The 13,860-nt window shown below is 37.5% G+C and overlaps 1 protein-coding gene across 1 annotated transcript in view; it reads left to right on the top strand.

Moving 5' to 3' along the window:
• LOC107599583 (uncharacterized) overlaps positions 1–11,915 on the top strand; it is a 67,840-nt gene extending 55,925 nt beyond the window's left edge. The window contains exons 6-13 of the mRNA XM_016291225.1: positions 266–476; positions 1,327–1,463; positions 1,615–1,730; positions 3,002–3,119; positions 5,282–5,608; positions 7,549–7,753; positions 9,144–9,510; positions 10,682–11,915. Coding sequence (XP_016146711.1) covers positions 266–476; positions 1,327–1,463; positions 1,615–1,730; positions 3,002–3,119; positions 5,282–5,608; positions 7,549–7,753; positions 9,144–9,510; positions 10,682–11,644 — 2,444 coding nt within the window. The 3' untranslated portion in view covers positions 11,645–11,915. The remainder of the gene's footprint in view (positions 1–265; positions 477–1,326; positions 1,464–1,614; positions 1,731–3,001; positions 3,120–5,281; positions 5,609–7,548; positions 7,754–9,143; positions 9,511–10,681) is intronic.
• The last annotated feature ends 1,945 nt before the right edge of the window (positions 11,916–13,860 follow it).

The following is a 13,860-nucleotide window of genomic DNA, read 5'->3' as shown; positions in this document are numbered from 1 at the left end:
GCACACAAAGACAGAAGAGCCAGTTATTATCCGGTCTTATAACTGCAAAACAAAACTGTCTTTAAGAACAAAAGGCAAGGCTTGACTTCCTTTGCAGTGTTTTTTATGAAAGTCTAGTTTAGTATACAGGTCAAACTGATTTGAAAAGGCTGTAGGGGGTTTGTACGGATGCCGTAATCTCATGGAATGAGATCAATGATGATGTTCTAATTTTATGTTATGGCTGTGTTTTTGCCTGATTATTTACCATCCCTGTTTCCTGCAGGTATGTGGTCATTTTCAGTCTCTGAATTGGCCATCCCCGGGGTGGAGATCGGTCGTCTCTCGGCAACAGATGCAGACCTGGGTGAAAACGCTCGGATGGACTTTATGATCGTGGACGGAGAGGCAGGGGACACCTTTAACATAACTGGATTGAACCAAGAGGCTGTGATTTTCTTAAACAAGGTGGGAGTGAAGAAATGGAAATACCTACAGTAATTTTTTCATCCATACATTCCTAAATCAAAACCGAATCCAATTTTATGCTGTATCTGACTCAAAACTGTTGTTTGCCTTAACAGTGAAAAACCCATAATTGTGAATGAATGAGCGGGTTCAGAACACCCTGGCAACCACATAGTGCACTAAAAATGTCCTAGCAAATACTCTGAACACTCCAGCAACCACATATCAACACCCTGGCAACCACATGTCAATGTGTTAAAAACCCTCAAAAAACAGCTGCATAGCAAACACCCTGGCAACCACCCAAAATCACTTAGGGTGTTCACACTTGTAGTCCGGTTCTCTTGGTTCTTTTGGTCCGGACCAAAAAAAGAAAATGATACATTTGCTCCTGGTCCGCTGAGTGTTCACACTGGCATTTTTGACAGTGAACCTAAAGGCATTGTTATACAGTATGTTCACAACGATGAAGCCAATCAGTAAATATGGGGATTGTTAGGAGGCCATGATGGTCAAATGGGCAAATTTGGCCAGGATGCCGAGGTCACACCTCTATTCTTTTCGAAAGACATCCTGGGATTTTTAATGACCACAGAGAGTCAGGACCTCGGTTTAACGTCTCATCCGAAGGACAGGATAGAGAAGAGATTCCACCTTTTAGCTGAATCAAAATATCTATGTCTGTGTCTGTCTGTGTCTGTCTGTGATATTTACTGACTCATATTGCTTCATGTTTCTGTCTGCCACAGGAAGCATGTGGGCTGTTTTTATTAAACCTGCTCCGTTTCACTTGCTTAACTGGGTTATTGATGGACTGGCTCCTTTATGTCTTCTAATCTGTCTGCCCTCCTCCTTTTATTCCTGTCCATTTCTTCTCAGGTACTCAGTTGATCCCGAGTCGGACCCCGAGGCGCTGTTCCGTATCGCCTCTGACAATGGCCTCATCACCACCACCGTGGAATTGGATCGGGAACAGGAGCAATGGCATAACATTACCGTCATCGCCACACAGAGAGGTACCAGAACTCCTCTGCACCGCCGCCGCTCTTAAAGGCACATCACATCAGTTCTGAGCGCCTGACAATTTCACACAGGTAGCAGCATGTAATCGGCCCACAGGAAGGCTATTACTTCTGTGGCGGCCGTGGACATGAAAGGTCATGGCAGAAACACACACGAACAGAAATGGAAGAGAAAGGGATACGCTGGACCTCAATGACAATGCCCCCGAGCTGGACCGACAATACAACACGGCCGTGTGTGACTCCAGTGCTGCTGGACAGGTCAGTGATCTTTGACCCTTTGAAGGCTGTAATGGAATGAGTCTGTAAATGATGCAGCGTGGTCCGCTTTAAAAGATTATTGTGGCCAAGAAGCATCCACAGTGAAAGACAGTGAAAGACAACCAGACAGAAAATTAAAATAAAATTATATAAAAATATATAAAATTAAATATAAAATAAAAAAGATAACTGAACATAGATAGATAGATAGATAGATAGATAGATATTAATAATGCATGTTGTCTCTTGTCATATTGGCTTTAGAAAATGGTGGCAAAAGCAATATGATAAAAAATACATCAGTGTTCAATAAATTGCAATAAATGGTTCTTCTTTCAAGTAATACAAATGACTATCTGTGATGCTTGATTCTGACTGGTCAATAGCAGCATTAAAATATTAAAATACAATTTTAAGTTAAAATAAAATATATCAAATTCAATATAAAATATATATAATATAAAATGTTATATTATATAATATAAAATAAAAAGATTTAAAAAATGATAATAAAAACAAGAATTAAAAAAAAATAAACAGAAGTATACCTCTTGAGTATTTGTGAATATTATTAATAATAATAATATTTTTGCACATTGGTGTATTTTATCTTTAGTTTGTATGTTTAACAACACCCCTTAACCACAGTAAAATTACTAATGCATGTCATCTCTTGTCATATTGGCAAATGCAATTTAATAAAAGACACCAGTGGAATAAATAATTCTTCAGGAATAAACAAATCTGAGTTGCTTAATTCTGATTGATCAATAGCAGCATTCTGCAATAAAGTATTATTGCATAATTAATAGCCGATTTCCTACAATAGCTGTTGCATATTAAAATCATTTACTGTCACATCATGATTGCATGTCTTTTGAATGTTTATGTGGCAAGTAACCATATAATAAGTAGAATTCTGTGCAGTCAGCTGGACATTTTTGCAAAATAAATCCCTTCACCTAATTCTGATCACCCTGTCAGGGTTTATTTTACAATAGTGATCAGCTGACCGAACAAATATAATACTTTCTGCATTTCTGAGGGAAAAGTGAACCTGCATGCTACGCTGTAAAAGAGATTTGTTTACCAAATGCATTTCAGAAAAGCGCATTTCTATAAGCGACTGATATAGTTATTGACGCAGTGCACAGTGAGTCAACCCAAACATGGCGTGGTGTGTTAGACTGCTAATCCTTTAGCTGTTCAGTGGCAAAAACAGACTTATTTGTGCAAATCACTTTATCAGTCTTTCTCCATTTGCGTATCAGGTGGTGCAGGTGATTCGAGCGATGGATAAAGACCAAAGCAGCTACAACTCTCCCATCCACTTCAGTATTCCTGCAGAGTCCAGCAGTGCTCTCAACTTCTCCATCAGAGAGCGGGGAGGTGTGCTCGCTTCTCCTGTCATCCATCCGTCTTTTCTTGCCCATCAGTCTTCCTCATCTCCCTCCCGGTCTCTGTCCAGACATATATCCTCCTTCATTAGACTCATCCATTTATCTTTTTTGTCACATTCTACACCAGTGCACACGGCAAACTCCCTTCTCTGTGCTCCAGCAATCCGTTCTTTCATTTAGCTCATTTGTCCTGTTCGCCGCTTCAATCTGCTGATTTCTAATTTGCTTTAAGGAATGGCTCACCCCAAAATTAAAATGTATTCATCATTCATGTCTGGCTAAACCCGTAAGCTGTTATTTTTGCCGTGGAACACAAAAAGAGAAACTAGAAAGAGTTAGGAAAACATCTGTATTATATATTATACAAAATTATAATTTTAATAAATAATTATAACTTTCATTTTTAATGTAACAGTTCTATATATATTATTGTTGTATAATAAATAAAACATATTTTTGGGTTATATATATAATTTTAAATGTATATAAAATATGATATTTATTATACTTTATATTTATTAGATTAAATGATCTGATTCCTGGGAATATAGCATCTATATTAGAAAATATATTTATATTATAATATATATTATATTATATTGGAAAATGTATCTATTATAAATTAAATGTGATAAGTACAAAATTTAGAGTTTGGTTCCAAAACGCGATAAACACCTTTTTTTTTTTTTATTGAGTTTCCGCCAAAATCTGTATTTTATCTGGTCGATATTGAAAAGTCAATTTTTAATTTTACGCAAAATGCGATATCCGCCGAGTTATTCTGTCATGTTTTCTCCCTTTTTTCCAAACCGCGACAAACGCCAGTCTCCCTTTTCTGCAGAATGCGATATATCCGCTCAACCAATCACAGCGCACCATTCCGCGCACTGTAAACAGTAAATCACAGCGCACCATTCCACGCACTGTAAACAGTAAATCACAGCGTACCATTCCACACACTCTAGACAGTAAATCACAGCGCACCATTCCACGCACTCTAGACAGTATAGGAGCTCCATTCAAGAAGCGACCCAAAGAAGCCTCTAGTCCGGACCATAAGTAAGGTGGTCACTATGAAGCCATTGAACCAACCAAACATCATAGGTCCAGCATAGGAGACTGTAATGCAGGAAATTCCTACCTAACCTCGGTCAGGTGATGAGATGGTAGTTTTAGGGGAATTAGGAAAGGGAAGATAAGGGCAGATGTAAAACCCCCCAAAGGAAATTAGTAGATACTGAAGTATCACTCTGATCCGGATGAAAGCGCTGACGCCTTGTCTGGATCACATCCCTTAGGTCTTGCCTACATCCCTTTGACCCACGATTCCTCCTGGGCCGAACCCAGCAGAGCACTGGCCCCTGGATCAGACGATGTTAATGAAATAACATCATCCTCCAGCGGCTCACTCTCATCCAGAGCCGACGAGCCGCAGGAGGGAAAAGCCCCTCTTCAAACTCATCGGCCAGATCCACCTGCGATCCCCACGAGCTCATTTTCCTTCGTGCCTCAGCAGTGGCGGGTCCTGAACCACGGGGAGCAGATAGCTGCCCCTCTTTCCTCGACAAGAGAGACAAACAAGAGCGGAAATTTTTCATTGGAAAATGCTCGCAGTGAACGCAGATTGCCCCCTCGAGGACATCGCGTCCGTGCTCTACGCCCAAACAAAAAACGCAGAGATCGTGTGTGTCATCAGGTGTCAAATAACGACGACACGGATATACACATCCCCTAAATAGAGCCGTAGATCACTGCTATGTCGTGTTCATAATCGCAGACGAGTCACATTCGATTATGAACGCAATATTGTGTAGCTTGTCAGTGTTAGTGTTTTTATTTATGCCATTAATGTTTTTGTTAATACAGCGTATAGCTTCAAACAAAACAGTCAGTGAAGATGAAGAAAAGGATGACGTGTTCTCCCGGCGCCTATTTATACTATAGTTGCACCGGTAGTAACGTCATGGACTGTCGCCGGCCAACGTGTTGTTGGTGTTTTTGAATGTATGCTTCAGACATGGATCATGACGAGGCGTTCCCCATAGCGACCCCTAGAGGACGCAGTCATATTTATTTCATTAAAAAAATATTTTCGTTCATAATGTGTCAAATGTCTAATGGCTGTTTGTTATTCATTTCTTTTGCTTCCAGACCACACGGCGAGTCTGGTGCTCTTGTCGTCCCTGAAGACTTTTCCTCGCTCTTCCTCTTTACTTACTCTAAAAATACCCATAATGCTTCGTGACGGTGCATCAGACCTCAGCAGCACAGGAACGATTACCGTTACGGTATGTCCGTGCCAAAACGGAGGCATGTGGGCAGAAGAACAAAAACAACAAACGGACGAGAAGGATAAAGTGTCTGTGCTGGACTGGGAGAGGCAGGCGGCGTGTTTGCCTTTACCGTCAAACTCCCCACTGCTGGGTGTCAGCTCGGCCGCTATGTTGGCCATCCTGGCCTGTGTGTCAACTCTTCTGGGTCAGTTCTGATTTTCAGTCCATTTCACCAGGTTTTGTGATTGCTACTCTCTTCCCCCTTCGCTCCGCCTCTGTACCCATCTGGTCTAATGATGTGTTGTTGCTACATCTGTCCATCACTCCCTGTCTTCGTCCACCATTGCCTCCTGGCTTGTCTTGAAATTGCAGCTTTTCTTCCATGTGTTTTTGTTGGTCGTTCGAACTTTCCACCAACCTGCCTCGTTGTTTCTCCTCCGTTTGTCAGTTGGCTTTGCTAATGAACGTGTTTGGGTTTCATTTCTGCATTTCAAGTCACTCATAATAAACAGCATTTGATGAGTGCTGAGGGCATCGTATGGCATTTTGAGATTGCGGAACAACCTTTTCCCACCCTCAAGGTTCCCCAAATGACATTGAACACTCAAACTTTACTAAATAAGGCAGCTAGTGCAGTAAGTGAGAGGTGGAATAGGCATTTTCTACAAAAACACTTTGGTGTGTTATAGTGTAGCCATATGGCAGCATATAATTTCCCTCACTGTTTCACATGCAACATAATGGATTGCCGGAAATAAAAGGGCAGTCTTTAAGTAAACAAATACATACTGTTTTAAAGCCACATAACCTTTAAATCCCCCTTTAAACTTTTTGAAGTCACCCTTTCATGGGCACTGGGAATTTGATAGATATTGGCCTTAGTTCTATTATTACATTTTCTTGGAAGTGTTTACCATGATATAATTGCATTTCTGCAAAAAGCAACACAATTATCATTTGTATTTTGTTGTCTTTCCAGACAAAAATGAACATAAAAAAAAGCTTTATTGAAGACCATTGAAGAAACCTTAATAATAATTCACTATATTGTAGTTTCAGTTCCAAATTCTGAATCATTTGGAATCATTTTTAAGAAAGACGTTTTTGGACCATGTTCCATTGCAGTAAAGTGTTAAAATGTTGCCATATTGAGATGTTTATCACCTTTTTAAAACTTTCCAAATTTTTTTTAACAGACATATGTTACACTAGTTGCAGTTTTTCTTTAGAAGATTGAAGGTTTATGCTTTTAGCAAAAATATTGAAAAAACCTTAATGATGATTAATTTCATTTTAGTTTTCAATTTGATTAAAGAAATTATATTTAAATATTAAGAAGAGTTAATAAGAAAATTGTTTTTGGATCACTTTCCATTGTGGTACAGTGTTTTACTATATAGCAATGTTTCCTTCTTTCACTATTTAAATAATTTTTGTTATTAAACTTATTTTATGTACAAAAAATGAATGAGAGAAACATTTCCAATTGCACACTTTTTTTGTGAAAACTAATGAACTGCTATATACAGTATAGTGTTTGTTTACTATACTCACTGCTGTGTGTGTGTGTGTGTGTGTGTGCGCGCGCGCGCGTGCGTTTTTGTGACAAATGAAGACATACATTTGTATAATGACAAAGATATGACATAGGTATTACAAGGAGAAGGTGACTTTTCAGGACATTAACCCATGTCCCCACATTTCAAAACGGATAAAAATCACACAGAATGGAGTGTATTGAAAATCTGAAATAGCACAAAGTTTCCTGTAAGGGGTAGGTTTAGGTGTAGGGCAATAGCACATACAGTTTGTACCGTATAAAAACCATTACGCCTATTGGATGTCCCCACTTTTCACAAAAACAAACCTTTGTGTGCGTGTGTGCACTTGGATGGGATAAATGCATAGCACAAATTCAGAGTATGGGACTCCATACTCGGCTACACTTCACTTCACTTAATATGAAACCAGCCTAGCAAGAGAAGTAGTTTTAAACACATCAAATGTCAAGATAATTTCTGAAGGTCAAGCACCTCTTTTCATTGATTATTTAGCGGAAAACAAGAATTTGTCTATTTTGTACCTTATTCATGAAATGTGGCAATAACTTCCTGTCATTTTCTCTGACTCTCTTCTGCCTGATAGTAGTGGCAGCGCTCTCACTATTGTTGCGAAGGCAGAAACGGGACACGCAGTCTCCAGTGGAGGATGATGAGATCAGGGAGAACATCATCACGTATGATGATGAGGGAGGAGGCGAAGCGGATACGGCCGCTTTCGATATCGCGACCCTGAAGAGCGCCCCCCAGACCATGCACAGAGCACAGCGGCTTCAGGACAGCAAGAATATGTGAGTGTGTGTGTGTGTTTACAATGACTTTGATGTTCATATAAATAGACATCTCATTTCATCATTTGAATCTCCCAGATTTATTGCTGCCACTATCTGATCTTTCAAATCACATGTCATTTCTTGACATTTGGCTTAGAAAATACCATATTATATTAATAGCCCATGTGAATCATTCAGCTTGAATATAAGCTGACATTCACCACAAACACAAACTGGTGTATCTTCACAAACTTGGTTGCTCTAAATGCATTCAGTCATGTTAAGTGATGTTAAATGTATATCTGATTAATGAGGGCTCTGTACTCAGGAGTGTGTGCGGTTTAAATGAGGCTTCACAATGCAAATCTGACAGATGCTTCAGTGCAACGTTCATCTAGTTAATATTTATGCCGTTCAAACCAACTCTGTGTTCTAGCCCTCTATCCATCATATTCCTTTTTTATGTCATTGTAATATTCCTGGGCAGGTTGGTGAAATACTTCACACGCGACTATTTTTAAAGATGCAACTGACAGTTTTTGAATCGTTGCATCGGGAGTTTCCACTGGGACTACAACACATCTTTTAATTAAACAACTTTTCTGATAACTTCGAAGTATCTGGTTTATCTGCTATTGTTTCAAAAGTTGCAAGCAATTCCTTTAAAAGCTAAATTAAATGCTTGGATCCGCGCAATTAAAAAGAAGCTTTATGCAATATTTGCATCACTATCTCAAGGGCATAACTATGGAAGCTCATTTCTGACACAAAAGAAAAAAAAATCATGCATTGTAAATCATAATTATGGCATAAAAAGGTCATATTTATGGCATAAAAAGTCAACAGATAATTATGACAGTCAAAATTGTAAGATGCCAAGTCATAATTTTTTAGATTAAAAAGTTGCAATTTTGACAAAATGTTATAATTATGACAAGTTAAAAATATGAGACACTAAGTCATAATTATAAATATTATAAATTATAATTTATAAAATTATAATTATAAAATGTCGAAATTGAGATATTAAGTCATAATTATGTGGTAAAAGTTGAAATTATGGCATGCTTAAGTAATAATTGAGGAAAAAGTTGTAACTATGAGATAATATATATTTATATATATAAATATATATATATATGAGAAGTTATGAGATACTAAGTTGAGATTTTGACAAACTATGTAATAATTTGAGCAAAATATCAAAATTATGACATACTAAGTCATAATTATGAGTTTAAAATGTGATATTTTATCTCATAATTTTGAATTTTTATGTAATATTTTCGACTTAATAATCGTAGTTAACCAAAGCATGATTTTCTTTTCTTATGTGGCTGCAATAGGCTTCTATATTTAACCATTAAACAAATTGATCAATTTCCTAATTTCTATTTTATTATAACAGTTATTCTCAGGATGACTTGGACAGCATCAGAACCTTCAGTTGGAGTCAGAGTTTGGGTTTGGACCCACTCCGTCCCGTCTCTGCACCCCTCTACGGACGATACTGCTACAGCATCCAGACCCTTCCAGCTTCGAGAAACAGACTTGGCCCGTTCAACTCCAGGCTGGACCTCGCCAAACTGGCGTACGTTCTTCCTGGCAGCCAAGGCCAGGCCGGCGGCCCTTTAGAATCCGGTTCTGTATTTATCGGCAAGAGCAGGGATGGATCAGAACAGAAAAGAGCGGACGGATCCACCGACAGCATTCCAAAAGAGAGCGAGACAGGAAGTGAGGTCATCTCTGAGAGCCACACGCTCAGCCAGGATCAGGTAAACTACTAATATTTATCACATTACAATCTTATAGAGTGCAACAGCAGGATTCTGGGAGTAAAAATACCATTTATTGTCAAAACAAATATTTTTTTATATAGACAATTTATAAACTTATCTAAAGCGATGAGATGTGCTTCCTTTAAAGCCACAAATCAGTGTGATTTCAACTTAGTTTCCAAAAAAGATCCAACAATCACAAAAGTTGATGTTACTATATATGTAAACGAAAATTGTAGCAAATGAGCTCATTAGTGGCCAATAGTGAGTCCGTTTCCTATAATCTCAAAATATTTATATTTGTATTTATCAGAATATTTTGCAATAGCCATAAAATAGATTGCTTTACAGTTATAATAAATTACTAAACAAATACATGTATTCATATATATATATTTGATTGTATTGTGCACATCGCTTCTTAGGATAAGTAGTTTGATTTAAAATATTTCCTTTGCTTTAAACTGTAGGGCTATTTAATAATTTTTTGAAATGCCTATGGAGGAAATTAATGGGACAACCTGCACTCTCTTATCATAGAATGTTTAAATCTTTATGTTATGTTAAAAATCTTTACTTTGTCTTTAAATTTGAGGTCCCAGAGCTTCCAGTGATGTACACTACTGTTCAAAAGTTTGGGGTCAGTATGATATATATATATTTTTTTAAGTTTTTTTGTTTAACAAGGATCAAAAGTTATGGCAACAGCATTTATAATGTTGCAAAAGATTTCTATTTCAAATAAATTATTATATATTTTTTTACTTTCTTTTCATCAAAGAATCCTGAATTTTTTTTTACCATGTACAAGAAATGTCACGGTTTCCACAAAAATATTAGGTAGCACAACTGTTTTCAACACTGATAATAATCAGAAATGTTGAAGACTGGAGTAATGATGCTGAAAATTCAGCTTTGCATCACAGGAATAAATTACATTTTAAATGATATTCAAATAGCAAACAATTTTTTGAAATGGTAATAATATTTCACAATATTACAGTTTTTACTGTATTTTGATCAAATAAATGCAGCCTTGGTGAGCATAAGAGACTTCATTCAAAAACAAAACAAAAAACTTCACAACCCCAAACTTTTGAACGCTAGTGTATATATAATTATTGAGCTATTAAACAGCCTGACCATGTTCCTCACTGTTTTCTCTCAGTCTGTGCATTCGGATCAGGTTCTGTTCGTGAAGGGCTCTAGTCAGAGCGGTTCCTGCTCAGAGGCCTCCAACACTTCTGTGAGCCATAAACCTGAGTCGTCCCCTCACTGCTTGACCACACGAGCCTCCATTTCCACCATCACCACAGATGACTCCACCCCCGCCTTGGCTTTGGACAAGAATGGGGACGTTCCACTCATCAGCACCAGTCAGAGCACATCTAGCCTGGGCACGACGGAGATGCCGTTTAGAACGATGGAAGGTACTTTGGTAAGGGGCGGCGGAGGCATACCTTTGACCGGGACGACGCTTCTTTGCCCAGAAGCTGCCGGACTAATGGGCTTGTATGGGGTGGGTGGGCAGAACTATGTGCCACACATAGTGATGCCCCTCCCAGGAGGGGCGGGGCTGTATGAAAGGGGGTGGGGCTTGGGGAATGGGAACGTTGGCCATGCGAACTCTGAAAAGGCTGGCGCAGATTCATTGACAAACCAAATGGGTGATTTCCTGCAACACCGTCTAGACCTGGTGACCTTTGACCCCATGCAGCCGCCATATGACTCGCTGCAGACATACGGATTGGAGGGGGGCGGCTCACAGGCCACGTCTCTCAGCTCGCTCGAAAGCGAGGCCGAAAAAGATACAGAGGGACAGAAACACCGATTTGAGGAGTGGGGACCCAAGTTTGACAGGTTGCTTGATATTTTCAGGGAACGAGCAAAAGAAAAAGAGGATAATGAAAAACACCAGGGTGAGCGTTTAAAAGAAGAACACCAGGAAGAGGAAATGAACAAGACAGAAGACGAGAGTGAGACAGAAATGAGAAAAAAGGATGAAAAAACTGATTTGAACGAGACACGGCAGGCCGAGGAGGAAAACACAGAAGAATTGGAAGCAAAAAGGGAGGATGTGATGTCACATCGTGAGCTTTCAAAAGCAATAAGTGCTGAAAGGAGCCAATGAGCACAATCTGGACAAAGAGAATTTTATATGGACCTGCCAAAAAACAGTATGTCAGTGTTTTAGAGGAACAGAGAGTCTTATGTAAGTTACTCGCATTCATTTGACATCCAGCCACACACACAGTGCTTACGTAGTAAAATACAAACGTCATCTTTATCTAAATCTTTTACATATTTCCAGGTTTCAATCTCAGATTTTCAATGTGGTCTCAGACTTTTATACCCAGCATTCACATACATTTTTTTGGTGATCAGATCACCGGTTTTTATGGTCTCACGATGTGAAAATGACATCTTGCTTGATTTAATCAACAGTATCTGATTATTTATCACATGATTTCACCAGTGTATAATTTTAGTAATATTTATATAATTTAATGTTAATTTAATTTAATTATTATATATTATTTAAATTAATAAATATTAATTAATTTTATCTTTTATTTTTATATTTTCAGCTTTTATTTGATTTTAGTTTATTTTTTAATTAATTTAGTTTTGAGCTCTTGCCATTTTATTTGTTTTATATATATATATATATGTGTGTGTGTGTGTGTGTGTGTGTTTAAATGGCTTTAATTTATTTCAATTTCAGATTTAGTTTTCGTCATTTTAGTACCTAAACTTAAACATATCTATATCATTTTTTTTTTTTTTAAAGTTTGTTTTTCTTTATTATTTTATTTTATTTTATTTCAATTACCAAAAACGGTATCCAATTTTTAAGTTTTAATTAACTACAACAACACTGAATTACACCTAAAATCTTTTTTCTCTCCCCATTGACAGCATTTGAAATCTCCATTTCTTCACTTCTGATCACTATTAAAATCATTTATTGAGGGGTTAGTGATAAAATTTTTTTTAAAGAAATTATGGAAAACTATCTGAATCTTTTTCAAATTTGGTAAATGACAGAAATGTTTCAGTTTACGCAACCTGTACGTAAGTGATGATTTGATTTCTCATTAAATATGGCATATTAGGTGGGGAATCCACCAAAATAGGGTCAGTCTTGTTCTGCACACGCATATTAGCAGCACGTGTCTCTTTCAGCATTTTCCCATTACACTTAAGTTAATAATTCACGTCGCCATGACAAGCCAAAGTTATGAAACATCTCATTTCTGAAATATTGATTTCAGCCCTACAAGCGCCATTGTTTGAAAAATAGGTCTCATGAAATATGTACAATCGCTGACAAATTTATATTGACGCTTGTGTATTAATAAGGCGACGGACGCTCTCTTGTGCAGATTTTGACAGCGAGGAAACTCAACAGTTTAAAATGGTTCGATAAAAGGCTGTTGTTTTACTAGGTCACTGCAACCACACACACGTCAGTGCATAAAGATGATTTGCGCATGGCTTATTTCTCTCCGTTTTTTGATTGGTTTTCCTTTCTTTACTAGTCAGGATGCTTAGCTTGGTTTAGACCTCCTGAAATGCTTCACTTATTTAACCTTTTTAGTTTTTATGACCTATGCAATTGAAACTTTGAGACAGTGAACTTCTGAACTGAATGTGATTGTTTCATTTTTTTTTTTTGTCCTGTATGCTGTTTGCGTTCTCATGTACAGATGTAAATATCATTGGAGATCTGACAAGCCTTTTGAACCAGAGAGCTTATGTAAATCTGTTTATGTAAATGTTGAATTCAGTCCTACTTTAAAACCACAGCTGGAAGATCCGGAGAATTTCTAATGTGTTGTATGATCTCTTGTCAAACTGACTATCATCTGATGTTCAATAAATGGTGTACAGTGAACTTTGGTAAATGTGGATTCACAGACGTATGTGCATTTCTTTAGTAATAAACCAAGCAATTGAAATGCTCACACTGCTCTTTTCCATAAAGTGAAAGTTTGCGTTGATCTGTCAGTCTCTCAAGAGGACTAAATGCACCATATAAGCATCATAAAAGTAGTTTTGTTTTCAGCCAAGTGCTACATCTCATGTCTTCTGAAATCGTATAGATTTGTGTGATGAAGAGACTGAAATGCAAATCATTAACTGAAAATGTTTGCCTCTGAAATATCATTCACGTTTGTGCATTTTCATATTTGGCACAAATCTGATTCATTGAATATGAGCTTGAATATGTGCAACTAGCAATAAGCAGGGTTATTATGGTTAACTAAAACCATAAAAAAAAAACTTGAAATAAATTACTGAAATAAAATTAAATAACAAAAACCTTAAACTTATGTAACGAAT

Source organism: Sinocyclocheilus grahami, unplaced genomic scaffold (genome assembly GCF_001515645.1).
Source record: "Sinocyclocheilus grahami isolate Dianchi unplaced genomic scaffold, SAMN03320097.WGS_v1.1 scaffold13.1, whole genome shotgun sequence".
Taxonomy (NCBI): domain Eukaryota; kingdom Metazoa; phylum Chordata; class Actinopteri; order Cypriniformes; family Cyprinidae; genus Sinocyclocheilus; species Sinocyclocheilus grahami.
This window is presented reverse-complemented; position numbering and strand designations above follow the sequence as displayed.